This window comes from Odocoileus virginianus, unplaced genomic scaffold, assembly GCF_023699985.2.
Source record: "Odocoileus virginianus isolate 20LAN1187 ecotype Illinois unplaced genomic scaffold, Ovbor_1.2 Unplaced_Scaffold_16, whole genome shotgun sequence".
NCBI classification, from domain to species: domain Eukaryota; kingdom Metazoa; phylum Chordata; class Mammalia; order Artiodactyla; family Cervidae; genus Odocoileus; species Odocoileus virginianus.
Window position 1 is genome coordinate 755,178 of NW_027224278.1, and position 25,788 is coordinate 780,965.

At 38.1% G+C, this 25,788-nt stretch overlaps 1 protein-coding gene across 3 annotated transcripts in view; it reads left to right on the top strand.

The window, feature by feature from the left end:
* Nucleotides 1-25,788, top strand: part of F8 (coagulation factor VIII) — a 149,363-nt gene that overhangs the window by 48,378 nt on the left and 75,197 nt on the right. For all 3 annotated transcript variants that reach the window (XM_070462882.1, XM_070462883.1, XM_070462884.1), the window contains 4 exons: nucleotides 9,799-9,892; nucleotides 13,939-14,153; nucleotides 17,751-17,895; nucleotides 25,533-25,742. In XM_070462882.1, the coding sequence (XP_070318983.1) occupies nucleotides 9,799-9,892; nucleotides 13,939-14,153; nucleotides 17,751-17,895; nucleotides 25,533-25,742 (664 nt within the window). The remainder of the gene's footprint in view (nucleotides 1-9,798; nucleotides 9,893-13,938; nucleotides 14,154-17,750; nucleotides 17,896-25,532; nucleotides 25,743-25,788) is intronic.

The window sequence follows — 25,788 nt, forward strand, 5'->3', positions numbered from 1 at the left end:
TGTATACCGAAATTATCAAATTTATCCAGAAGTAGAGAGAATAGTAAAATAAACTTCCTTGAATCCATCACTCAGCTTCAACATTTAGTAACAAATGGCTAATCTCATTTCATCTGTAAACCAACTAGGTCTAACAGACATCTATAGATCAGGCCACCCAACTCCAATAGAATACATATTCTTCTCAAATGCACACAAAACATTCTCCAGGATAGACTATATATACATTAGGCCACAAAACAAGTCTCAAAATTTTAAAGAAAACTGAAGTCCAAAATTCCTTTTGAATATAAATGCAAAAATCCTCCACAATACATTATTAAACCAAATCTAGCAACACTTTTAAAAGATCATACACCATAATCAAGTGAGATTTATCTCAGTAATGTAGGGATGATTAAAATATGAAAATTAGTACAACTCAACTTATTAATGAAAAAGGACAAAAATCATGTGATCATGTAATAGGTGAAGAAAAAGGGCTTGGCAAAATCCATTACCCATTCATGATAGACAAAACTCTCAGTATACTAGCAACACAATGCAAGATCCTTAACTTGATGAATAACATTTAAGAAAAATGTACAGTATGGTGAAAGACTAAATGTTTTCCCCTTGAGATTAGGAACAAGTTAAGATGTCCACTCTTGCTATATTTATTTAACACTGTTATTGTTGTTGTTCAGTCGCTCAGTCATGTCCAACTCTTTGTGACCCCATGGACTGTAGCCCAGGCTCCTCTGTCCATGGAATTTCCCAGGCAAGAATACCAGAGTGGGTTGCCATTTCCTTTCTCCAGGAGATCTTCCTGACCCAGGGATTGAATCCATGTCTCCTGCGTCTTCTGCATTGGCATGCAGATTCTTTACTGCTGAGCCATGGGGGTAAGCCCATTTAACTGGCAGCCAATGCAGTAAGGCAAAAAAAAAAAAAAAAAAAAAAAAGGAATTAGAGGCATTTAGATAGGAAAGAAAGAAGTAATACTGTCTTTGTTTGCTGATGATACAATCTTTTATGTAGAAAATCCTAAGGAATCTACTAAAAAGGTTCAATTCAGTTCAGTTCAGTCGCTTAGTCATGTCTGACTCTTTACAACCCCATGGACTGTAGCACTGCCAGGCCTCCCTGTCCATTGCCAACTCCCGGAGTTTACTCAAACTCATGTCCATTGAGTCAGTGATGCCATCCAACCATCTCATCCTCTGTTGTCCCCTTCTCCTCCTGCCCTCAATCTTTCCCAGCATCAGGGTCTTTTCAAATGAGTCAGCTCTTCGCATCAGGTGGCCAAAGTATTGGAGTTTCAGCTTCAGCATCAGTCCTTCCAGTGAATATTCAGGACTGATTTCCTTGAGGATGGACTGGTTGGATCTCCTTGCAGTCCAAGGGACTCTCAAGAGTCTTCTCCAACACCACAGTTCAAAAGCATCAATTCTTTGGCACTCAGCTTTCTTTATAGTCCAACTCTCAACATCTGTATGTAACTACTGAAAAACCATAGCTTTGGCTAGATGGACCTTTGTTGGCAAAGTAATATCTCTGCTTTTTAATATGCTGTCTAGGTTGGTCATAACTTTCTTTCCAAGGAGCAAGCATTTTTTAATACGAAAAACGTATTGGAACTAATAAACAAGCACAGCAAGGTTATGAGATACAAGATCAATATTAAAAAATAAGTTGTATTTCTTTACACTTGAATGAAAAATCTGCAAAGAAAATTAGGAAAGCTTTCATTCATGATAACATAAAAAGAATGAAATAACTTGGGATAAATTTAGCAAAAACGGCATAAGATTTGGACACTGAAAACTGAAAAATGGATTGTAAAAAACTGTAAAAATGTGAAAAATACATTGTAAAAATTTATAAAGTGAAAAATGAAAAAAATTGTTACTGAGATAATTGTAAATATCTAAATAAATGGATAAACATATAATATTTATAAATTGAAAGAGTCACTTACTTTTAAGGCTCTTCCAAATTTATCTATAGATCTAATTAAATACCTATCAAAATCCCAACTGTCTTTTTTGCGGAAATTGACAAGCTGATCCTAAAATACAGATGAAATTGCATAGGACCCCTAATAGACAAATGAATCTTGGGGAAAAAGAAAAAAACAAAGTTTGAGGACTCACACTTCAATTTCAAAACTTACCACAAATCTACAGTAATTAAAAAAGTGTGGTACTGGCATAAGGTTAGATATGTAGATCAATGGAAAACAATTGAGAGTCCAGAAATAAACCTACGTATCTATGGAGACTTGACTTTTTAATTGAAGTATAGTTGATTTACAATATTAAGATATGTTAATTTCAGTATAGTGATTCAGTGTTTTTGCATATTATACTACATTATAGGTTATCACAAATATTGAGCATAATTTCCTATTGTTGTGTTAACTCACCAAGTTGTATCCAATGTTTCATGACCCCAGGGACTGCAGCACACCTGACTTCCCTGTCCTTCAAAATCTCCCGAGGTTTGCCCAAACTCATGTCCATTGAGTCAGTAATGCCATCCAACCATCTCATCCTGTCATCCCCTTCTTCTCCTGCCTTCAATCTTCTCCCCAGCATCAGGGTCTTTTCTAATGAGTCGGCTCTTCTCATCAGGTGGCCAAAGTATTGGAGCTTCAGCTTCAGCATCAGTCCTTCCAATGAATATTCAGGATTGATTTCCTTTAAGATTGACTGGTTTGATTTCCTTGCAGTCCAAGGGACTCTCAAGAGTCTTCTCCAACACCACAGTTCAAAAGCATCAATTCTTCTGCACTCAGCTTTCTTTATGGTCCAACTCTCACATCCATACATGATTATTGGAAAAACCATAGTTTTGACTATACAGAGCCTTTGTCAGCAAAGTCATGTCTCTGCTTTTTAATATGCTGTCTAGGTTGGTCATAGCTTTTCTTCCAAGGAGCAAGCATCTTTTAATTTCATGGCTGCAGTCACCATCTGCAGTGATTTTGGAGCCCAGGAAAATAAAGTCTGTCACTGTTTCCATTGTTTCCCCATCTATTTGCCATGAAGTGATGGTACTGGATGCCATGATCTTAGTTTTTTTAATATTTTAGTTTTAAGCTGGCTTTTTCACTCTCCTCCTTCACCTTCATCAAGAGGTTCTTTAGTTCCTCCTTACTTTCTGCCATTAGAGTGGTATACAGTAAATCTTTGTTGCTTATCTGTGTTATGTATCATACTTTTTATCTGTTAATCCCATTTATCCCCCCTCCCCTCTCTTTCCCTTTTGATAACTTTAAGCTAGTTTTCTATGCATATGAGTCTGTTTCTGTTTTGTAAATACATTCATTTGTGTCATATTTTATATTCCACATATGTGATAAATGGTATTTTGTCTTTGTCTGATTTACTTCATTTAGTACAATAATCTCTGGGTTCATCCATGTTGCTGCAAATGGCATTATTTCATTCTTTTTTACAGCAAGAAATATTACATGAGCCTGGTGCTGGGAAAGATTGAAGGCAAAAGGAGAAAGGGGTGACAGAGGATGAGATGGTTAGATGGCATCACCAACTCAATGGACATGAGTTTGAGCAAATTCTAGGAGATAGTGGAGGACAAGGAGCCTGGTGTGCTACAGTCCATGGGTCCCAAAGAGTTGGATGTGATTTAGTGACTGAACAGCAACAATATTGCATGGTATATATGTACCACATCTTTTTTATCCATTCATCTCTTGATGGACATTTGGGTTGTTTCCATGCCTCGGGTTTTGTAAATAGTGCTGCAGTGAACATTGAGGTGCATGTATCTTTTTAAAATTAGAGTTTTCATCTTTTCTCGATATATGCCCAGGAGTGGGGTTGCTGGATCATATGGTAGCTCTACTTTTAGTTTTTAAAGGAACTTCCAAACTGTTTTCCATAGTGGCTGCACCAATATATATTCCCACCAACAGTGTAAGAAGTGACTGTTTGACTTTTCACAAATGTCCCAAGACCAATCAATGGGGAAAGAATACTGGGACAACTGGATACCCACATGCAGAAGAAAGAGGTTTGACCCCTTCTTTATACCATACACAAATTAAAAGTAGATCAAAGATATAAATATAAGAGCTAAAACTATGAAACCCTTAGAAGAAAATACAAGAGTAAGTGTTTGTGACCTTGGATTACACAATGGTTTCTTAGGTATGACATCAAAAGCAACAAGCAACAAAAGATAAAAGATTGAAGTTTATCAAAATTAAAAACTTCTGTGCCTCAAAGACACCAACCCTAGAGTTAAAAGACAACTAATGGAATAGGAGAAAATAATTACAAATCATATATCTGATGAAAAGAATAGTATCCAAAACATAAAGGACTTTTACAGCTCAACAATAGAAAGGCAAGTAATCCAACTAAACAAAAATAAGCACAGGATTTGTATAGATATTTCTCCAAAGATGATGTATAAAGAAGTGACCAAAAAGCACATGAAAAGATGCTGAACATGATTAGCTTTGGAAAGGAAAGGATTAGTCGCTCAGTGTGTCCAACTCTGAGGCCCCTCGGATTGTAGCCCACCAGACTCCTCTGTCCATGGGATTCTCCAGGCAAGAATACTGGAGTGGGTTGCCATTTCCTTCTCCAGGGGATCTTCCCCACCCAGGGATCAAACCTGGGTCTCCCACATTGCAGGCAGATTCCTTACCGTCTGAGCCACCAGGGAAGCCATTAGCTATTGGGGGAATGCAAATCAAAATCCCTGGTGGCTCAGATGGTAAAGAATCTGCCTGCAATGCAGGAGACCTGGGTTCAATCCCTGGGTTGGGAAGATCCCCTGGAGAAGGGAATGGCTACCCACTCCAGTATTCTTGCCTGGAGAATTCCATGGACAGAGGAGCCTGGTGGGCTATAGTCCATGGGTCGCAAAGAGTCAGACATGACTGAGTGACTAACACTTTCACTTTTTCAGAATAGCTATAATCAGCAAGGCAGATAATAACAAAGGCTGGCGAGGACGTAGAGAAATTGGAAGCCTCATAAACTCTGATGGGAAATAGTTACATCCAGTCTGAGATTTACAGCCACTTTGAAAAACAGTTTGGCAATTACTCAGAATGTTAAAAATGGAGTTACGCTGTGACTCAGCAGTTCCTTCTAGGCATATACTCAAGACAGATGAAAATATAGGTCCACACAAAGACTTGTATGTGAAAGTTCACAGTAGCACTATTCCTTATAGCCCCAAATTGGAAGCCATTCAAATGTTCACCAATTGGTGAATGAATAAACAAAATGTAGTATACCCATATAATTGGAATGCTAGTCAGCAATTAAAAGAAGTGAATGACTCATACATGATATAACATGGATAAAACTCAAAGCATTATGATAAAGAAGCCAAACAAAAAAAGACTTACATGATTTAATTTATGTGAAATAGCTAGGAAAGGCCTATTTGTAGGGCAGAAAGCACATTATCAGCTTGGGACTCCAACTTTGGGTGTTCCACTAAACAACTCAGAAAGTGCCTCACCTTTAACGACCCAGCATCGGAAGTCACACAGCATTTTATGGCATAATCTGAGTCAAAGCCCACCTGGAATCAAGGAGAGGGAAGTTTTAGCCTACCTTTGATGGGAGAAATGTCAAAGAATTTGGGAACCGTATCTTAAAACTGCCACATAAACTCACAACCTATTTCTCAAAAAGCAACAAAGGAAGCCAGAAGACACTGAAGTCACATATTGAATGTGTTGCAAGAAAATCACTATCAACCTAGCAAGGATCACCATTTTATTGGTGATTTATCCCAATATTCAAGGGATATATAATTTATATTCAAAATGTTATGTTTATTTATTTATTTATGACTTCGCTGGGTTTTCAGTGCTTTGCTCTGGCTTTCTCTAGTTGCGGCAAGCAGGGGCTACTCTTTGTTGTCGTACGTGGGCTTCTCATTGCGGTGGCTTCTCTTCTTGCAGAGTGCAGGCTTTAGTAGTTGTGGTACACATGCTGTGGACATGTGTGGTACACGTGTTGCCCTGCAGCATGTGGAATCTTCCCAGACCAGGGATTGAACCCATGTCCCCTGCATTGGCAGGCAGATTCTTAACCACTGAACCACCAGGGAAGTCCTACGGTAAAGGCCCTCCAGTACTTATAGGCTAGTACAACCTTAGTTGTCAACCTGACCAGGACAGTATAAGAAAGGAAAATTAAAGTTACAGACCAATCATATTAAAATATGGATTCAAAAAATCCTAAACAAAAATTAATAAACCCAGGGGCGCAATATATAAAAATTTGAAATATGATCTAATTGATTTATCTGAGGAGTACTAGATGAATTTAGTGCTTTTGAACTTGGTGTTGGAGAAGACTCTTAAGAGCCCCTTGGACTGCAAGGAGATCAAACAGTCCATCCTAAAGGAAATCAACTCTGAATATTCATTGGAAGGACTGATGCTGAAGCTGAAGCTCCAATACTTTGGCCACCTGATGTGAAGAACTGACTCATTGGAAAAGACCTTGATGCTAGGAAAGATTGAGGGCAAGAGGAGAAGGGGACAACAGAGAATGAGATGGTTGGATGGCATCACCGACTCAGTGGACATGAATTTGAGCAAGCTCTGGGAGATAATGAAGGACAGGGAAGCCTGGCATGCTGCAATCCATGGGGTCGCAAAGAGTTGGACATGACTGAGCAACTGAACAAGATGAATTTAATGTTAGAAAATCAAATATGGTAATTACTATAGTAACACATGAAAAAGTAAAATATCATTTGATAATCTCAATAGTTTCATACAAATATTTGTGAAAATTCAAAATCTGTTCATAATAAAAAGTCATAGGAAATTGTGATTGCAAGGGACATTCTAATCCTGATAAAGCTCTACAGAAAATCTATAGTCACCATCATACTTGGTGGTGAAACTCAGAAATCCTTGTTTAAGATCAAGATAAGAAACAGTTAACAGGTATCACCACCTTTACTTAATATTTTACTAGAAATCCTAGCCACTATCCTTAGGAGAAAAAGATAGTTTTAAAGTTGGAAAGGAATAAACAAAACTGTCATTATTTGTGTGTGTGTTAAGTCACTTCAGTCATGTCCGACTCTTTGCAACCCCATGGACCATATCCTGCCAGGCTCCTCTGTCCATGGGATTCTCCAGGCAAGAATACTGGAGTGGGTTGTCATTTCCTCCTCCAGGGGACCTTCCCGACCCAGGGATCAAACCCATGTCTCTTTCTGTCTCCTGCATTGGCAGGTGGATTCTTTACCACTAGCGCCATCTTGGAAGCCCCAGGTTATTAGTTGAAGATTAAGTAAATGAATGACTGATAGTGGGAGCTATATTTGTCACTGTTGGAGAGGGTATGACCGTAACCATGTGAAGTCCCTCAGTCGTGTCCGACTCTTTGCAACACCATGGACTGTATAACCTACCAGGCTCCTCTGTCCACGAGATTTTACAGTCAAGAGTATTGGAGTGGGTGGCCATTTCCTTCTCCAGGGGATCTTCCCCACTCAGGAATCAAATCCGGGTCTCCCGCATTGCAGGCAGATGCTTTACCATCTGTGCCACCAGCGAGAGGGTAATTATAAATAAAAAGAAAAGGCTAGAATAAATCATGTGATACTGGATTAGAGTTGGAGACATTACCATGAGTTCATGTTTGCCTATAGAGACAGATACATACAGAAGTAATTACATATGTGTGCATATGTTTGTATTAGTGTATTTCCTCCTAAGAGGTCCTGGGAACAGTGACACCCCAGTAGCAATGAGCACAACAGATCTTGGTTTCTAATTACCAGTCTCCAGTCTTCTTTGGAGAAGGGATGATTTCTAGGGCTGGGCAAGGGAAGATACAAGATGAGCCTGGAGCATTTTGTGGTTTCATAAAGGAAGAAATTGCTCAAAAAATGAAAGAATGAGACTAATGTCAAATACAGGAGCTTCTAATGGCCAAACTGGAAGGATATAACCAATCAAATAAATAAAGTAGTATTGGAGTATACCTTAAATTATAAAATAAATATGCATGAGTCTATATTGATAATAATAAATGATTGAAAAATAAATAAATGGAAGAGTAGAGGCAAATCTCACATAAGAATTCCAAATCAATTATGTAGGTCTGTGATCTGTTCTTCTGAATTTCTGTGCAAGGTTAGGTCTGCGTCTAGATTCTTCTTCCTACCCCTGTTTCTCCTCCTCTTCTTCTTCCTGCATGTGGATGTCTACTTGTTTCAGCCCCATTTGTTGAAAAAACTGTCTTTGCTCCATTTGATTGTCTTTGCTTCTTTGTCAAAAATCAATGGAATGTACTCATGTGGATCTAATTCTCGGTTCTCTTTTCTATTCCAAAAGGAAGTTTTTAAAATGGCACTTCATTATGTACTAGTACACAGGAGATGTCATCGTTAGATAGGAGCTGATTTTAACAGGAGAAAATATAGTCATATATGCATCTAGGTTGGTAGACTTGAGGGTGGGAGGATGAGGAATTTCTTTTCTGAATGCATCTCCCTTCTCACTGAAGAAAAGAAGTACCTGAGCATGAGGATCAGGAAGCAAAACGTAGCTAAGTGGGAAGATAAATTTCTAGGAAAACAGAATAACTAGGTAGTTTGAGCATCTGTTTGAGATTTTTTATCATTAATTTATCATTAATAATGATATCAAATTAATTAATATATAATTATATTTAGTGCTTTTGAACTATGGTGTTGGAGAAGACTCTTGAGAGTCCCTTGGACAGCAAGGAGATCCAACTAGTCCATCCTAAAGGAAATCAGTCCTGAATGTTCATTGGAAGGACTGATGCTGAAGCTGAAACTCCAATACTTTCACCACCTGATGCAAAGAGCTGACTCATTGGAAAAGACCCTGATGCTGGGAAAGATTGAAGGCAGGAGGAGAAGGGGATGACAGGATGAGATGGTTGGATGGCATCACCAACTCAATGAACATGAGTTTGAGTAAACTCCAGGAGTTGGTGATGGATAGGGAGGCCTGGCATGCTGCAGTCCATGGGGTCACAAAGAGTCAGACACGACTGAGTGACTGAACTGAACTGAATATATATAATTGATTAATTTAATTAAATAAGTTAATTAATTAATTAAATCACACAGAGCTGTGTGATTTTTCTCCTACATCATTCTGCTGCTTAGGGGCAGGGAAGGAGTAGGTTGTCAGTGGGCTTTTCCCAAATGAGTGGGTATAAGATAAGCCTGTGAGTAGAAGTTTGTTTTTTTTATCCTCATATCATGCAACCTCAGTATAGAGGCTGGTTGATAAGTTCAGGGTGCTTAATGATACTCCCATGTTATCACTCTTCTATTCTTCCTCTCTTTTGGAAAGCTCAGGCAGTCATATGATGCCAGCTGCCACCCTTGCTTAATGCTGTAATCAACTGTCCCCCTGGTCCTGCCTGCTCATCTAGTGAAGATTTTATCACTTGAACCACTATTTTCCTCTCCACTATTGGGAACTCAGTGCCCAAATGTTGCGAAAGACTGAGGGGAAGTAGTGTCCTCAGCATACATCCAGATTTCAAGTACTAGTGTCAGAAGGTACAAGGAATTCTTCCTGAAGCAACTAAAATAATTTTAAATAAATGAATTTTAAGGAAAGAGCCTTTAGTGAAAAACCTAAGTAACTATCTGAGCAATTTTATAAAAGAACACATATTTTGAGCTTTATCTAGGCTCAAACCCCTATACTGTAGATACAAGGCAGCTTTTATTTTCTGGAGACAGGCCACATATTGCTTCTTGATCCTAATTGTCTCAGTACTCAACCTTATATCTCATTTATACTTTCAGATTATATTTAAGAATCAAGCAAGCCGGCCATATAACATCTACCCTCATGGAATCACTGATGTCAGTCCTTTGCACTCAGGGAGATTTCCAAAAGGTAAGCTTTACCTCAGTTTTCTAGGCCTTACCTAGCTGTAGATACACCTGAGGACACAGCCTCAACAACAACAACTACAGTTATGCACATGTATCACCCCATCTTTAATTCTCTTAAGTTTTATTTTATTTAAAAATGTGCCTTCATTTTGCCTTCACTTTTTTATTTGTAAAATAATTATTAATTATTTTATTACAAATTATATATTTGTAAAATAATTATTTATTTTATAAATTATTCATTTGCTTGGCTGTGCTAGGTCTTCATTGCTCCCTGCAGGCTATCTTTAGTTGCGGAGAGCGAGCTACTCTAGTTGTGCTGCGTGGGCCTCTCACTGCGGTGGCTTCTCTTGTTGCAGAGCTGGGTTCTAGGGCACATGGGCTCAGTAGTTGTGACGCAGGGGCTTAGTTGCTCCATGGCATGTGGAATCTTCCTGGACCAGGGATTGAACCTGTGTCCCCTGCATTGGCAGGTGGATTCTTAACCACTGGACCACCAGGGAAGTCCTTGCCTTCACTTTGGAAGGATACTTTTCCTGGACATAGAACTCTGGTTTGGAAAGCCTTCATTTTTTAAGCATTTCAACTTTAGATTTTTGGCAGTTACCTCTGTATCTCAAAAAAATCATTTATTTGCTACTCCTTTGTTTTACAACTTTATATATTTATATAAAGTTATTTATATAAATATATATTTATAGTTACAACATTATATATTTAATTTTGTGTTAAATAAGGATTTAGCATTATGCCTCTTCCTAGTCCAGTTGTTTTAGAACTTTATCAGTGTTTTAGTTCCTCAATTGGCAGCAATTTAAAAATATGCTAAATACCTACTTTTTATATCTTTATGATATTACCCTAAGAGTACTAACAACTGTCCCCTTTTCCATTTCCTCTCATCTATTCTTCCATTTCTCAACTGCTGCCAGCCATACCTTTACTTTTATAAAACTAAAGCTGATAACATTTACATTTTGCTCTTTAATTTTAAATAGCTCCTTGAGTTTTCTATATATTTATTTTAAACTTTAAAAGTCAAAAAACCAGCATTTACATTATTTTAGGATGTGTTTCTTTTTTTTTTAACATAAAAGCTTTTTTTTTCATTTATTTTTATTTGTTGGAGGCTAATTAGTTTACAATATTGTAGTGGTTTTTGCCATACATTGACATGAATCAGCCATGGAGTTACATGTATTCCCCATCCCGGTCCCCCCTCCCACCTCCCTCTCCACCCCATCCCTCTGGGTCTTCCCAGTGCACCAGCCCCGAGCACTTGTCTCATGCATCCAACCTGGGCTGGTGATCTGTTTCACCCTAGATAATATACATGTTTTGATACTGTTCTCTCTAAACATCCCACCCTCACCTTCTCCCACAGAGTCCAAAAGTCTGCTCTGTACATCTGTGTCTCTTTTTCTGCTTTGCATATAGGGTTATCATTACCATATTTCTAAATTTCATATACATGCGTTAGTAGAGTGAAGTAAGCCAGTATGTATTTCTTATTATAAGAATATGAGTTTACGGCAGAACTAGGTGGTATGCTATGGTTATCTTTTGTCTACAGTTCCAGTGATTTTACTGTTACAGTCGAATGGATTATCCTTCTTTATTCTCTACCAGTAGTTCAAAATCATAGTGAATTTTAGCTTGCAGTATATTGAAGTAGAGAAGTGAAGTGAAGTTGCTCAGTCGTGTCTGACTCTTTGCAACCCCATGGACTGTAGCCTACCAGGCTCCTCCATCCATGGGATTTTCCAGGCAAGAGTACTGGAGTGGGTTGCCATTTCCTTCTCCAGAGGATCTTCCTGACCCAGGGATTGAACCAGGGTCTCCCGCATTGTAGGCAGATGCTTTACTGTCTGAGCCACCAGGGAAGTCCCAATATATGCAATATATTAAGACCATGCTAATCTTATACATTTTTTGTTTATATTCTTGAAGAAAGACTTTCTTTTATCATGAGAAGAAATATATGACTTTTCACCATATCCCTTAGGTCTTCCAGCTTCTTAATCATGCTATTTGTTAGTATCTGATCCTTTTTTCTTCTAAAGATGTTCTTGTTGTTCACCAGCTTACTGTTCTAATATGGATGATTTGCTTGCTAGGCCTGCTACAAAGATGCCATCTCTGGATTTCTTTATTTGGACTTGTAGGCTAGTGCCATACCTCTCTTGTCTTGTACATTTCTGGATTTTTATTTCTTTTGTTTTTCTGGAAGTATATCTTCAACATACTTCTGAGTGCATTTAGTATATAGGGGATAAACTCTATATGAGTCCTTCAGTATGATATGATGGATAACTAGGCTGGTTATAAATAACTTTGAATCCTCTGTTTTCTAATGTTCATGGTTGCTGGTCAAAATTCAAATGCAAAATTGATTTGCATTCCTTTATGTGAGAAGGGCACAGAAACAAAATTCTGGGTAGATATTGAATGTGTACCCTGAAATTTGGGGGCATCTGCAAATCCACTTCTTAGTAACTTGCTTTTTATGTGGAGCACTCTGAAGAAGAGAGGATAAGAGTGAGGCAGCTTGCCCTTCCTGTTTGACCTCCCAAGGATACATGTGTTTTTTTCTGTAAGAAGTAAATATAGTTGCGAGCAGCTGTCTTGGTCTCTTTTTGAAGATACCCTATCTGAGAAGGCAGTGTGAGGGAAGCCAGAAATAATAGGCTTTTGGATATATCACTGGGTGTAACCAGAGCTGGTTGGGGAGAGGAGGGCTACAAAAGTATAGCTGAAATAAGCCTCTCTCATGGCATGGAAGTGCCCAGTGCTGGGGTCCTGACGGTCACTCCAAGAAAAGTATATGCCTCCCATAAGAGAAGACCATCATTCAGGCACCTGACACACAAAAAGCATTGGTGACGAAACTGTAGAGAAAGTACTCACACAGCAGGATCCATTAAGAAACAATCTATTTTCCCTTTCCTCTAATACCCACCCACCCTCACTCCCTATTATGTGTGCTTAGGGAATGGATATAGCCTGGATACTCAGGTATTAAACATATTCAAAAGTGAGTTTTAATTATGAAAATCAGACAGTCCTTGTCCTGAGGACCCATTAGCCCAACAGTTCAGTTCAGTCACTCAATCATGTCCGACTCTTTGTGACCCCATGAACCACAGCATGCCAGGCCTCCTGTCCATCACCAACTACCCGGAGTCTACCCAAACTCATGTCCATTGAGTCGGTGATGCCATCCAACCATCTCATCCTCTGTCATCCCCTTCTCTTCCTGCCCTCAATCTTTCCCAGCATCAGAGTCTTTTCCAATGAGTCAGCTCTTCGCATCAGGTGGCCAAAGTATTGGAGTTTCAGCTTCAACATCAGTCCTTCCAATGAACACCCAGGACTGATCTCCTTTAGGATGGACTGTTTGGATCTCCTTGCAGTCCAAGGGACTCTCAAGAGTCTTCTCCAACACCACAGTTCAAAGCATCAATTCTTTGGCACTCAGCCTTCGTTATAGTCCAACTCTCACATCCATACATGACCACTGGAAAAACCATAGCCTTGACTAGATGGACCTTTGTTGACAGCAGCCCAACAGCAGATTTCAATTACTGCTTCTATTCCTCATAGACATCAGATGCCACAAGTCTTGATACCACATGTGAGTTAAAACTTCATTGCCCAGTCCTGTGGCATCAATTCAGGCCAATCCGGCTTTGATGTGTCTTTCTTTTTTTGGCACTTGGGTTTTTTTTTTCCTTCTTGATGCATTTTCAGTTATACATTTAAAATCTTTCAAAATATCATCTATTATTTCTTTGTATTTGTCAGAGTTGGGAGACCTGCCCACTTCAACTCAAACTAACATGCTAGCAGAAATCTCCTGTACCTATTTTTATTATAAAAAGTTGCATGAATCTTAAATTTATAAAAGGTGGCAAATTTAGTTTTCACTTACTGGGAAACTTCATATGTACATATAAATGGGTAAAGCCATTGTGATAATGATGTAATTACCCATATATTCCTTGTTATACTTCTAATCAAACTATTCTTGGGTTTGTGTGTGGGTAGGTGTGAAACATTTGAAAGACATGCCAATTCTGCCAGGAGAAGTGTTCAAGTATAAATGGACAGTGACTGTAGAAGATGGGCCAACTAAATCAGATCCTCGGTGTCTGACCCGATATTACTCAAGTTTCATTAACATAGAGAAAGATCTAGCTTCAGGACTCATTGGCCCCCTTCTCATCTGCTACAAAGAATCTGTAGATCAAAGAGGAAACCAGGTGAGTTCATCTTTTTGCAAGTGCTGAGTCTGAAGCTGAAATGGAATGAAGAGGCATATGCATTTCCAAATAATACCTCCTAAAAAAAAAAAAACAAATAATACCTCCTATATTCTGCTCTCAGTGGATGTCTGCCTAAAGCCTGCAGAAAATATAGAAGTCTGCAATATTGAGCAGTAAAAGAAGTGAGCTGGATTTATGATAGCTTTTATTGACTTCTGTATAAACTTGCCTGCTGGATGGACAAGACAGCCTGGGCCCTAGATTATTTCTATAACACTCATTCTTAGCCTAAAATTTCGCTCTCGAAGTGATCTTGCCCATTTTTACATGATCAGTTACTTTTATATTACCCACAAATCTATATGACTGCCTAGATGTCTCCCCTGTATATCTCATTGTGATTGACTCAAAATACTTCTAAATGAACACATGTAGCATAATGCATGGCATTTAGTAGTTCAACAAATATTTGTTGAATAAAACTGAAGTGAAGTGGAAGTCACTCAGTTGTGTCCGACTCTTTGCGACGACATGGATTTCCTGGAATTCTCCAGGCCAGAATATAGAAGTAAGTAGCCTTTTTCTTCTCCAGGGGATCTTACCAACCCAGAGATCGAACCCAGGTCTCCTACACTGCAGGTGGATTCTTTACCAACTGAGCTATCAGGGAAACCTGAGTAAAATTGAGGAAACATATAAAATATTTCAGAATATGCTTAGAATTTGGACCACTTCTGCTGTTTTAGAAAAATAAAGTTAAATACTCTGAATTTAATAAGCTAAAGTTCAGTTCAGTTCAGTCGCTCAGTTGTGTCTGACTCTTTGTGATCCCATGGACTGTAGCATGCCAGGCCTCCCTGTCCATCACCAACTCCCGGAGCTTACTCAAACTCATGTCTATTGAGTCAGTGATGCCATCCAACCATCTCATCCTCTGTTGTCCCCTTCTCCTCCCACCTTCAATCTTTCCCAGCATCAGGGTCTTTTCAAATGAGTCAGTTCTTCACATCAGGTGGCCAAAGTTTTGGAGTTTCAGCTTCAGCATCAGTCCTTCCAATGAATATTCAGGACTGATTTCCTTTAGGATGGACTGGTTGGATCTCCTTGCAGTCCAAGGGACTCTCAAGAGTCTTCTCCAACACCACAGTTCAAAAGCATCAATTCTCTGGTGCTCAGCTTTCTTTATGGTCCAGCTCTCACATCCATACATGACTACTGGAAAAACCATAACTTTGACTAGATGGACTTTTGTCAGCAAAGTAATGTCTCTGCTTTTTAATATGCTGTCTAGGTTGTTTATAACTTTTCTTCCAAGTAGCATGCATCTTTTAATAAGCTTAATGCTTCAAAATAATTCATTGCCATATTGCTGAGGCTTGACTGTGTGTCTATTTGATTATTTATGATATATAGTTCAAACTACCACACAATTGCACTCATCTCACACGCTAGCAAAGTAATGCTCAAAATTCTCCAAGCTAGGCTTCAACAGTATGTGAACTGAGAACTTCCAGATGTTCAAGCTGGATTTAGAAAAGTCAGAGGAACCAGAGATCAAATTGCCAACATCCGTTGGATCATAGAAAAAAACAAGAGAATTCCAGAAAAACATCTACTTTTTTTATTGACTATGCCAAAGCCTTTGACTGTGTGGATCACAACAAACTGTGGAAAATTCTTCAAGAGATGGGAATACCAGACCATCTTACCTGTCTCCTGAGAAATCTGTATGCAGGTCAAGAAGCAACAGTTAGAACTGGACATGGAACAACAGACTGGTTCCAAATTGGGAAAGGAGTATGTCAAGGCTGTATATTGTCATCCTGCTTATTTAACTTATATGCAGAGTACATCATGCGAAATGCCAGGCTAGATGAAGCACAAGCTGGAATCAAGATTGCCAGGAGAAATATCAATAACCTCAGATATGCAGATGATACCACCCTAATGGCAGAAAGTGAAGAAGAACTAAAGAGCCTCTTGATGAAAGTGAAAGAGGAGAGTGAAAAAGCTGGCTTAAAACTCAACATTCAAAAAACTAAGATCATGGCATCCAGTCCCATCACTTCATGGCAAATAGATGGGGAAAAAGTGGAAACAGTGACAGACTTTATTTTCTTGGGCTCCAAATCACTGCAGATGGTGACTGCAGCCATGAAATTAAAAGACACTTGCTCCTTGGAAGAAAAGCTATGATCAACCTAGACAGCATGTTAAAAAGCAGAGACATTACTTTGCCAACAAAGGTCTGTCTAGTCAAAGCTATGGTTTTTTCAGTAGTCATGTATGGATGTGAGAGTTGAACCATAAAGAAAGCTGAATGCCAAAGAATTGATGCTTTTGAACTGTGATGTTGGAGAAGACTCTTGAGAGTCCCTTGTACTGCAAGGAGTTCCAACCAGTCCATCCTAAAGGAAATCAGTTCTGAATATTCATTGGAAAGACTGAGGCTGAAACTGAAACTCCAATACTTTGGCCACCTGATGCGAAAAACTGACTCATTTGAAAAGACCCTGATGCTGGAAAGATTGAAGGCAGGAGGAGAAGGGGATGACAGAGGATGAGATGGTTGGATGGCATCACCGACTCAATGGACATGAGTTTGAGTAAACTCCGGGAGTTGGTGATGGACAGGGAAGCCTGACATGCTGCAGTCCATGGGGTCGCAAAGAGTTGGACACGACTGAGCAACTGAACTGACTGACTATTCTGAAAACATTTCATGAACTTTAATACAGATAAAACATTTGGCACACAAACCCAGAGCAGCATACATTTGGACTAGTACCTTCCCTGACTAATTTTTCCTAATTATAGTTTTCCTGTCAGTTTTTGGAAGAAGATGGAAATATACCTATATTTTCCCATCTTTTCCCCTCAACATTTTCATTTCTGTAGTAATGGGTTATACAAAATGAAATTTATACATGTTACTGAAGTTTATACATTAAATCTTAACAGATTTATTTAGCAAGTGACAACTTGTAACTTTGGTTCAGATACAAACAGCTCCTCTCAAAAAAAACTTTAAACTTTGTATTATAAAACTTAAAAGTATTAGTGTTAGTAAACATTTATGATTCATCTTAACTTTGTTATTTAAATTTATGTTTTCTATTTTTAATTTTTTATAGTTAGCCTTGTGGAAGGACATTTGCTCGATGAAAGTTTAGGAAGGCATTCATCTTACTTGATTTGACTAAATTGTTTAAGAGAGACTTTGAATAATCACTTGGGTCTTTAAAGAGTGAAAATCCTCTAATCTGAACATGGAGAGAATGAGGCTACAGACTCCATGAAAAATATCATCCAGCATATGACCTTGGGTCCAGAAGAAACTAAGTTTAATGGGTCCAGTAACCTCTTTCCCTGAGGACACACTTGCTTTAAACATACATTCACTGCTCATAGCATACACTCCCACTCCTAAGTCCTGGGACATACCAGAATAGTGACCCTAAGGGAAAAATGGCATTGATCTAGAGGATTATGGATATATCATATACATGCCATCACTTCCATCACAGGCTGTTAATTTCTACCTGATAGTACTAGTAACATTTCTTTCTTTCTTTCAATGCATGCAATTAACAGATGATGTCAGACAAAAGAAATGTCATCCTGTTTTCTGTATTTGATGAGAATAAAAGTTGGTACCTCACAGAGAATATTCAGCGCTTCCTCCCCAATGGAGTACAGCCCCAGGATCCAGAGTTCCAAGTCTCCAACGTCATGCACAGTAAGTGATCCAGCATTTGAGTCCAAAGAGTAATGGATAAAGGGAAGTTGAAACTGCCAAATAGATGTGCAGTTAATGCATTACTTTATATGCCTCACAAGAGTCATATTTCCTTAAAATTATTATATATGAGCATGTGAACTTTTATATAAATGCATAAATATGATCACAAAATACATATATATTTCCTTTTAGAAGGCATCAAATATCTAGAGAAGTTTATTTTAAAGGATAAATAAAATAAGAGACACAATTTTCATTTACCCAAACATACATAAACCTTAATATGAAATGTACTCAATCAGTAAATTACACATGAAGTACAAAGGGAATATGCAATTTTATATATAAATATAGCTGGTAAAACAGTTGCCAACTCTAACAGTTTAACAGTCAAATTAATCAAGACATTGTACATGAAAAAAATGCAACATCTTTTTTCCAGCTTTATTGTATATATTTTAAGTTTAAAACATGATCTTTTTTTACCCTAAGCAATGCCGCCTGCTCCTCTCCATTCAGCCCCCACTTGCTGGTGGCGGATGTGAGTGTCTGGGGTACTTTTCTGCTGGGAGTTGCTTTTAGGCATGTAATCTGTGGGTTTTATTTATTTTTCCTCCCAGTTAGGTTGCCCTCCAAGATTCAAAAACTTCCCCCAGACCCACCAGTGAGAGGGTTTCCTGGTGTTTGGAAACTTCCTCTATTACCACTCCCTTTATTACGGTTCTCTGTCCCTAGCTCTTTTGTCTCTCTTTTTATCTTTTATATTTTGTCCTACCTCCTTTCGAAGACAATGGGCTGCTTTTCTGGGCGCCTGATGTCCTCTGCTAGCGATCAGAAGTTGTTTTGTGGAGTTTGCTCAGCGTTCAAATGTTCTTTCGATGAATTTGTAGGGGAGAAAGTGGTCTCCCCGTCCTATTCCTCTGCCACCTTAGCTCCTCCGATCTTTTTTATATTTATTTGGCTTCCTCTTCACTTTTACCTGCCCACCTCCTTCCATCTTATACCTTTCCACTAACCATTTTGTGTTCAGGTAGCCCATGTTAAAACATATTTTTCCATGACTGTATAATCATATATAAACACATATATGTTGTATTAGTCTGCTAGGCTTGCCATAACAAAATCCCACAAACTGGGTGGTTTCAACAGAAGATATTTATTTCCTCAGAATTCTAGAGAGTCAAAGTCTAAGATCAAGGAGTCAACAAGATTGGTTTCTTCTTATAGGGAAAGTTGTAGACAGACATGTGCACACACAGAGGAAAGACCATCTACCAGCCAAGGAGGGGGACTCAGAAGAAACTTAATGATCTCATTTTAAAGAATTACCTGTCTAAAGATGCTATGTCTCAATGCAGACCCATTCAGAGGTACTAGAGATTAGAACTTCAGCATAAAAGTTTGGGTGGGAGCACATATGTGTATGTGTTTATACATTCACACAAGTCAGAATGGTCAAAAATATGAAAAAAATTCCAATCTCACTATAGAGAAATGCAAAATTGAATACCATCATGATAACACTTTATACCTATCAGACTGGCAAAATTATAATACAATTATTACTAGTGGTTGTTGTTAGTCGCTCAGTCATGTCTGACTCTTTGCGACCCCATGTTCTGTAGCCCACCAGGCTCCTCTGTCCATGGGGTTCTCCAGGCAAGAATACTGGAGTGGGTTGCCATTCCCTTCTCCAGGGGATTTTCCTGACCCAGGGATCAAACCTGGGTCTCCTACATTGCAGCAGATTCTTCACCATTTGAGCCACCAGGGGAGCCCTATTACTAGTGGGCTTGTGAGTAAAAGGATACTATCATACAATGCTAGTGCATAACTACCACAGTCTTTTTGAAACCGATCTGATTGAAGCCATTTAAATTAAAAATATGTGCCTTCTAAAGTTCTGGTTCTGATTAAAATAGAATCACTCTGTCAATCCTACTGGATTTTTCCTTAACAGCATGCATTGAGCAGCTGTCTGAGAACCCTGAAAAGTAGTTGGCCGCAAGTAAATTGGGGGAGGAAATTAGAAAGATTTAAAAGCATGCAGATTGGAAGTAAAGGAATAAAACTGATTATGACATGATTATCTACATTGAAAATCTCCAGATATCCACAAAAAAAGCCCCTAGAAATAAGTGAGTTTAGTCTAATTTCAGAATGCAAAAATGACATATAAATTTCTATATAACAATAGCCTAGTAGTGGAAAGTTCAATTACAAAAATAATACCATTTATAATGCCTCAAAAAATGAAATACTTAGGCAAAAATCTAACAAAATGTGCAGGATCTGTACACTGAAAATTACAAAACACTGGTGAAAGAAATTTTAAAAGACCTAAATAAGTGGAGTGACATACAACATTCACGGATTGGAAAACTCAATGGAGTGAAGTTGTCAGCTGTTCCCAAACTGATTTATAGATTTAATGCAATTCCTATTAAAATCCCATGATGATATTTTTTGTTGGTAGGGAAAAGTATATTATAAAACTCATATGGAAATGCAAAGGCACAGGAATAGCCAAAACAATTTTGGAAAAGAAAAATCAAGTTGGAGGACTCATACTATATTATCTGGTTTTAAGACTTCTATTCCCTGGTAGCTCAAGAGCTGGTAAAGAATCCACCTGCAATGCAGGAGACCCAGGTTCAATTCCTGGGTCAGGAAGTTCCCCTGGAGAAGGGATAGGCTACCCACTTCAGTATTCTTGGGCTTCCCTGGTGGCTCAGATGGTAAAGAATCTGCCTGCAATGCAAGAGACCTGGGTTCAATCCCTGGGTTGGGAAGATCCCCTGGAGGAGGGCATGGCAACCCACTCCAGTATTCTTGCCTGGAGAATCCCCATGGACAGAGGAGCTTGGTGGGCTACAGTCCATGGGGTTGCAGAGTCAGACACAACTGAGTGACTAAGTGCAGCACAGCACATAAAGCTACAGTAACCAAGATGGCATTGTATTCACAAGTTGGATGATATAGAGTGTCTACTGCAGAAATAGACCCACACACATGCAGCTAACTGATTTTTGATGAAGACAGAAATGCAATTCAATGGAGAAAGGATAGTCTTTTCAACAAATAGTGTTGGAACAGTTAGTCACCCATATAAAAAAAGATGAACCTCAACCTAAATCTCACACTTAAAGATTAACTCAAAATGAATCATAGATCTAAATGCATAATGTAAAACCACAAAAAGTTTTTTAAAAAAATAGAAGGAAATTTTCATGACCTGGAGTTAGGCAAAGGGTTCTGATAAATAACACCAAAATCAAAATTCATAGGAGGAAAAACCTGATACATTGAATTTCATCCAAAAGGAAAAACTGCTCTACATAAGATACTGATAAAGACAATGAAAAGAGAAAATATTTGCTAGTCACATATACATATCTATACTCTCAGACTCAGCAGTAAGAAAACAAACCCCTAAAAATGGATAAAATATTTGAATAAATACATTACCAGAGAAGATATATGGAAGGCAAATAAGCACATGAAAAAGTTACTCAACATCATTGACCATTAAGGAAATGCGTATTAAAACTACAGTGAGATATCACTCCAGGGCTATTTTAACAACTAAAATAAAACAAAATGGATAACATTAAATATACTGGCAAGAGTGCAGAGCAATAGGAACCCTCATGCATGTACAATCAGGTAGTCACTCTGGAAGACAGTTTGGAAATGCAAATCAAACTCACAATGAAATATCACCTCACATCCATTAGAATGCCTGTTATCAAAAGATAACAAGTGTCGGCAAGGATGTGCAGAAATGGGAACCCTTGTACACTGTTGGTGGGAATGGAAGTTGGTACCACCATTATAGAAAGTAGTTTGGAGGTTCCCCTCAAGTTTAAAGATGGAACTATCATTGTTGTTGTTGTTTAGTCATTCAGTCATGTCTGACTCTTTGCGACCCCACAAACTGCAGCATGCCAGGCTTCCCTGTCCTTCACTATCTCCTGGAGTTTGCTCAAACTCATGTCCATTGAATCAGTGATGCCATCCAACCATCTCATCCTCTGTCATCCCCTTCTCCTCCTGCCTTCAATCTTTCCCAGCATCAGGGTCTTTTCTAATGAGTCAGCTCTTCACATCAGGTGGGCCAAAGTATTGGAACTTCAGCTTCAGCATCAGTCCTTCCAATGAATATTCAGGGTTGATTTCCTTTAGGATGGACTGATTGGATCTCCTTGCAGTCCATGGAACTCTCAAGAGTCCTTGCCAACACCACAGTTCAAAAGCATCAGCTCTTGGGCACTCAGCTTTCAGCTTTCTTTATAGTCCAACTCTCACATCCATACATGACTACTGGAAAACCATAGCCTTGACTAGACGGACCTTTGTTGGCAAAGTAATGTCTCTGCTTTTTAATATGCTGTCTACGTTGGTCATAACTTTCCTTCCAAGGAGTAAGTGTCTTTTAATTTCATGGCTGCAGTCACTATCTGCAGTGATTTTGGAGCCCCCAAAAATAAAGTCTGCCACTGTTTCCACTTTTTCCCCATCTATTTGCCATGAAGTAATGGAACCAGATGCCATGATCTTAGTTTTTTGAATGCTGAGTTTTAAGCCAACTTTTTCACTCTCCTCTTTCACCTTCATTTCAAGAGGCTCTTTAGTTCCTCTTTGCTTTCTGCCATTAGGGTGGTGTCATCTGCATATCTGAGGTTATTGATATTTCTCCTGGCAGTCTTTTTTTTTTCTTCTCTCCTGGCAGTCTTGATTCCAGCTTGTGCTTCATCCAGCCCAGCGTTTCTCATGATGTATTCTGCATATATGGGAAATTTATTCTATCTGCATGGGATTTATATGTGTTGTCTGATTTTGTATTTCCTTTTTTCTAAATTTTAAGTTTTTTCTTTTAAATTTTTTGATCCATTAAGTGTTTTTAAATTCCAATTGTTCTTTACTATTTTGGAAGTTCTGCACACTTCTGTTTTCATTGTTGGAGGGGACTTGCCTTTGAAATTTTACCCATTATACAGAGAATGTTGTTGTTTGTTTTGTTTTGTTTCCAGAATTATTAATATAAAGTCGTCGTACAACATTGTATTAAACATTAAGGTGTATAATGTTTCTACTTCATACACTTACATACAGCAAAATGATTTGATTTCCATAATGATTTTAGCTTACACCTCCAGCAGATCACATAATTGCCATTTCTTTTTTTGTGTGATGAGAACAGTTCAGATCTAACTCTCTTAGCAACTTTCAAGTATATAAAATACAGTATCACTAACAAAATCACCATGCTGTACATTAGATCCTTGGAACTTTTTCCTCTTATATAGCTGGAAGTTTGTACCCTTTGACCAACACTGACCCATTTCCCCAACACACACCCCAGCCCCTCATAATCACAATTCTCCTCTCTGTTTGTATGAGCTCATCTCTTTTTACATTCCACATGTAAGTGGAATCATAAAGTAATTCTCTTTCTCTGACATTTCATGGAGGATCACATTTGATTAGTAATGTTGAGCATCTTTTCCTGTACCTGTTGATCATCTGTATGTCTTCTTTGGGAAAATAAAGTCTATTCAGTTCCCCTGCCCATTTTTAAAATCAAATTGATTGTGTTTGTTTGTTTTCTTACTGAATTATATTAATTCTTTATATATTTTACATATTAATCCCACATCAGATATATGATTTACATATATTTTCTCCCATTCCATAGGTTGCCTTTTCATTGCATTGGCTATTTTTTTGTGAAGATTTTTAGTTGGATATAGTCCCACTTATTAATTTTTGCTTTTGTTGCTTGTGCTTTTGGTGTCATATCCAAAAAATCATTGCAAAGATGAGTTTCCCTATGTTTTCTAGTTTTACAGTTTCAGGTCTCATGCTTCAGTCTTTAATCCATTTCAAGTTAATTTTTGTGTATCATGTAATGTAAAGGTCCAAACTCATTCTGTATGTGGCTATTCAGTTTTCCCAACACCATTTATTGAAGAGAGTATCTTTTCCCCATTGAATATTCTTGGCTCACTTGTCATTTATTAGTTGGCCATATATGTGAGAGTTTATTTCTGGGCTCTTGGTTGTTTTCCATTGATTTATGTGTCTCTCTTTATTCCAGTGCCATACTGTTTATTTCTTTTTTGCCATACTATTTTAATCATTATATCTTGGAGTATAGTTTGAAATCAGGAAGTGTGATACCTCTAGTTTTGTTCTTCTTTCTTAGGATTGCTTTGGCTATTCAGGGTCTTCTGTGGTTCCACATGAACAGCCATCTTTTCCATTAGCATTTACCAAATAGTTCATTCTTTCTGCTGCTGTTCTGGGATGTTCCCTTTATCATATATTAAATTTCCATTTATGTCTGTATCTGTTTCTGGACTCTATGTTCTGATTGATATAATCATCTATACCTGCAACTCCATGTGACCCCATGGACTGTAGCCTGCCAGGCTCCTCTGTCCGTGGGATTCTCCAGGCAAGAATACTGGAGTGGGTAGCCATTCCCTTCTCCAGGGGATCTTCCCAACCCAGGGATGGAACCCAGGTCTCCTGCATTGCAGGCAGATTCTTTACCATTGGAACCACCAGGAACCATACCTGCATTAAGACCATGCTTATAATTACAATAGCTTTAAAATACCTTTTATCACTTCGAAGAGAAGAAACTTTGATTCTCAGTTAGTTGCACTAAGCTAGTGTCTGAGCATAGCTTACTAGATTTGTGGGCCACCACCTTGCAGAGTAGACAAACATTTATTGATTGGATAGACATATATGGAAGAGGCTTTCAGAAACAATTCTCTTAATAAGTTGAAATGTATTTTACTTCTATTTACTTTTCATTCAGAAATAATTTCAAACTTACAGAAATGCTGCAAGAATAATAGAGAACTCCCATATACACTTTATCCAGATCCACTCATTTTTAAGATTTTGCTATGTTTTATCATTCTTTCTTTTATATACATATTTTATAATTTACTTTCAAAGTGAGAATAGACTGTAGACATCATATCCCTTTATCTTTTAATACTCCATTGTGTATTTCCTATGAATAAATATATTCTCTTACATAATTAAAGTGGAGTTATGAAATTCAGAAAATGTAGCATTGATACATTATCTAATACATAATATAATATGTTTATCTAATTGACAGACAATATTCCAGTTGTATCAATTAATGCTATTCTTTGTAGCATTTCCTCTTCCCAGTTCAGGCTCTAGTCCTGGACCTAGCTGTCGTGATTCTTTGAAATTTGTTTCCTTGAATTTGGAATTTTAATCACCAGATCAAGGATTTTCTTATTTTTTTTCCTCTGTATAGTTATTATTTTTCTCTTTGCAACTAATAAGCAGTGTGTAGGGAGATACACTGAGACCATGCAAATGCTCTCCTCCTCATTAACCTCCTGCCCATCATATAGCACCTAAATGCATCATTACCATGGTCTACAACTCTCCTCATTTTGAGATTGAAACCTAGCTAATCAAGCATTACAGTTTGCTTTTTTGGAAGGTATAATGTTATCTCCTTTTGAGAATAAGATACAGAGCATAACTTATAATCATTTATAATCATATCATGACAATCAAAAATAATAAATCCAGATACTGTTCAAATCTTCTATTCTCTATTTCTTTTGCAGGCATCAATGGCTATGTTTTTGATAGCTTGCAGCTGTCAGTTTGTTTGCATGAGGTGGCGTATTGGTACATTCTAAGTGTTGGAGCCCAAATTGACTTCCTCTCTGTCTTCTTCTCTGGATATACCTTCAAACACAAAATGGTCTATGAAGATACACTCACCCTATTCCCCTTCTCGGGAGAAACTGTCTTCATGTCAATGGAAAATCCAGGTTAGTTATTTATATTATTTTTTTACTAACAGCAGTGTTTGCCTCA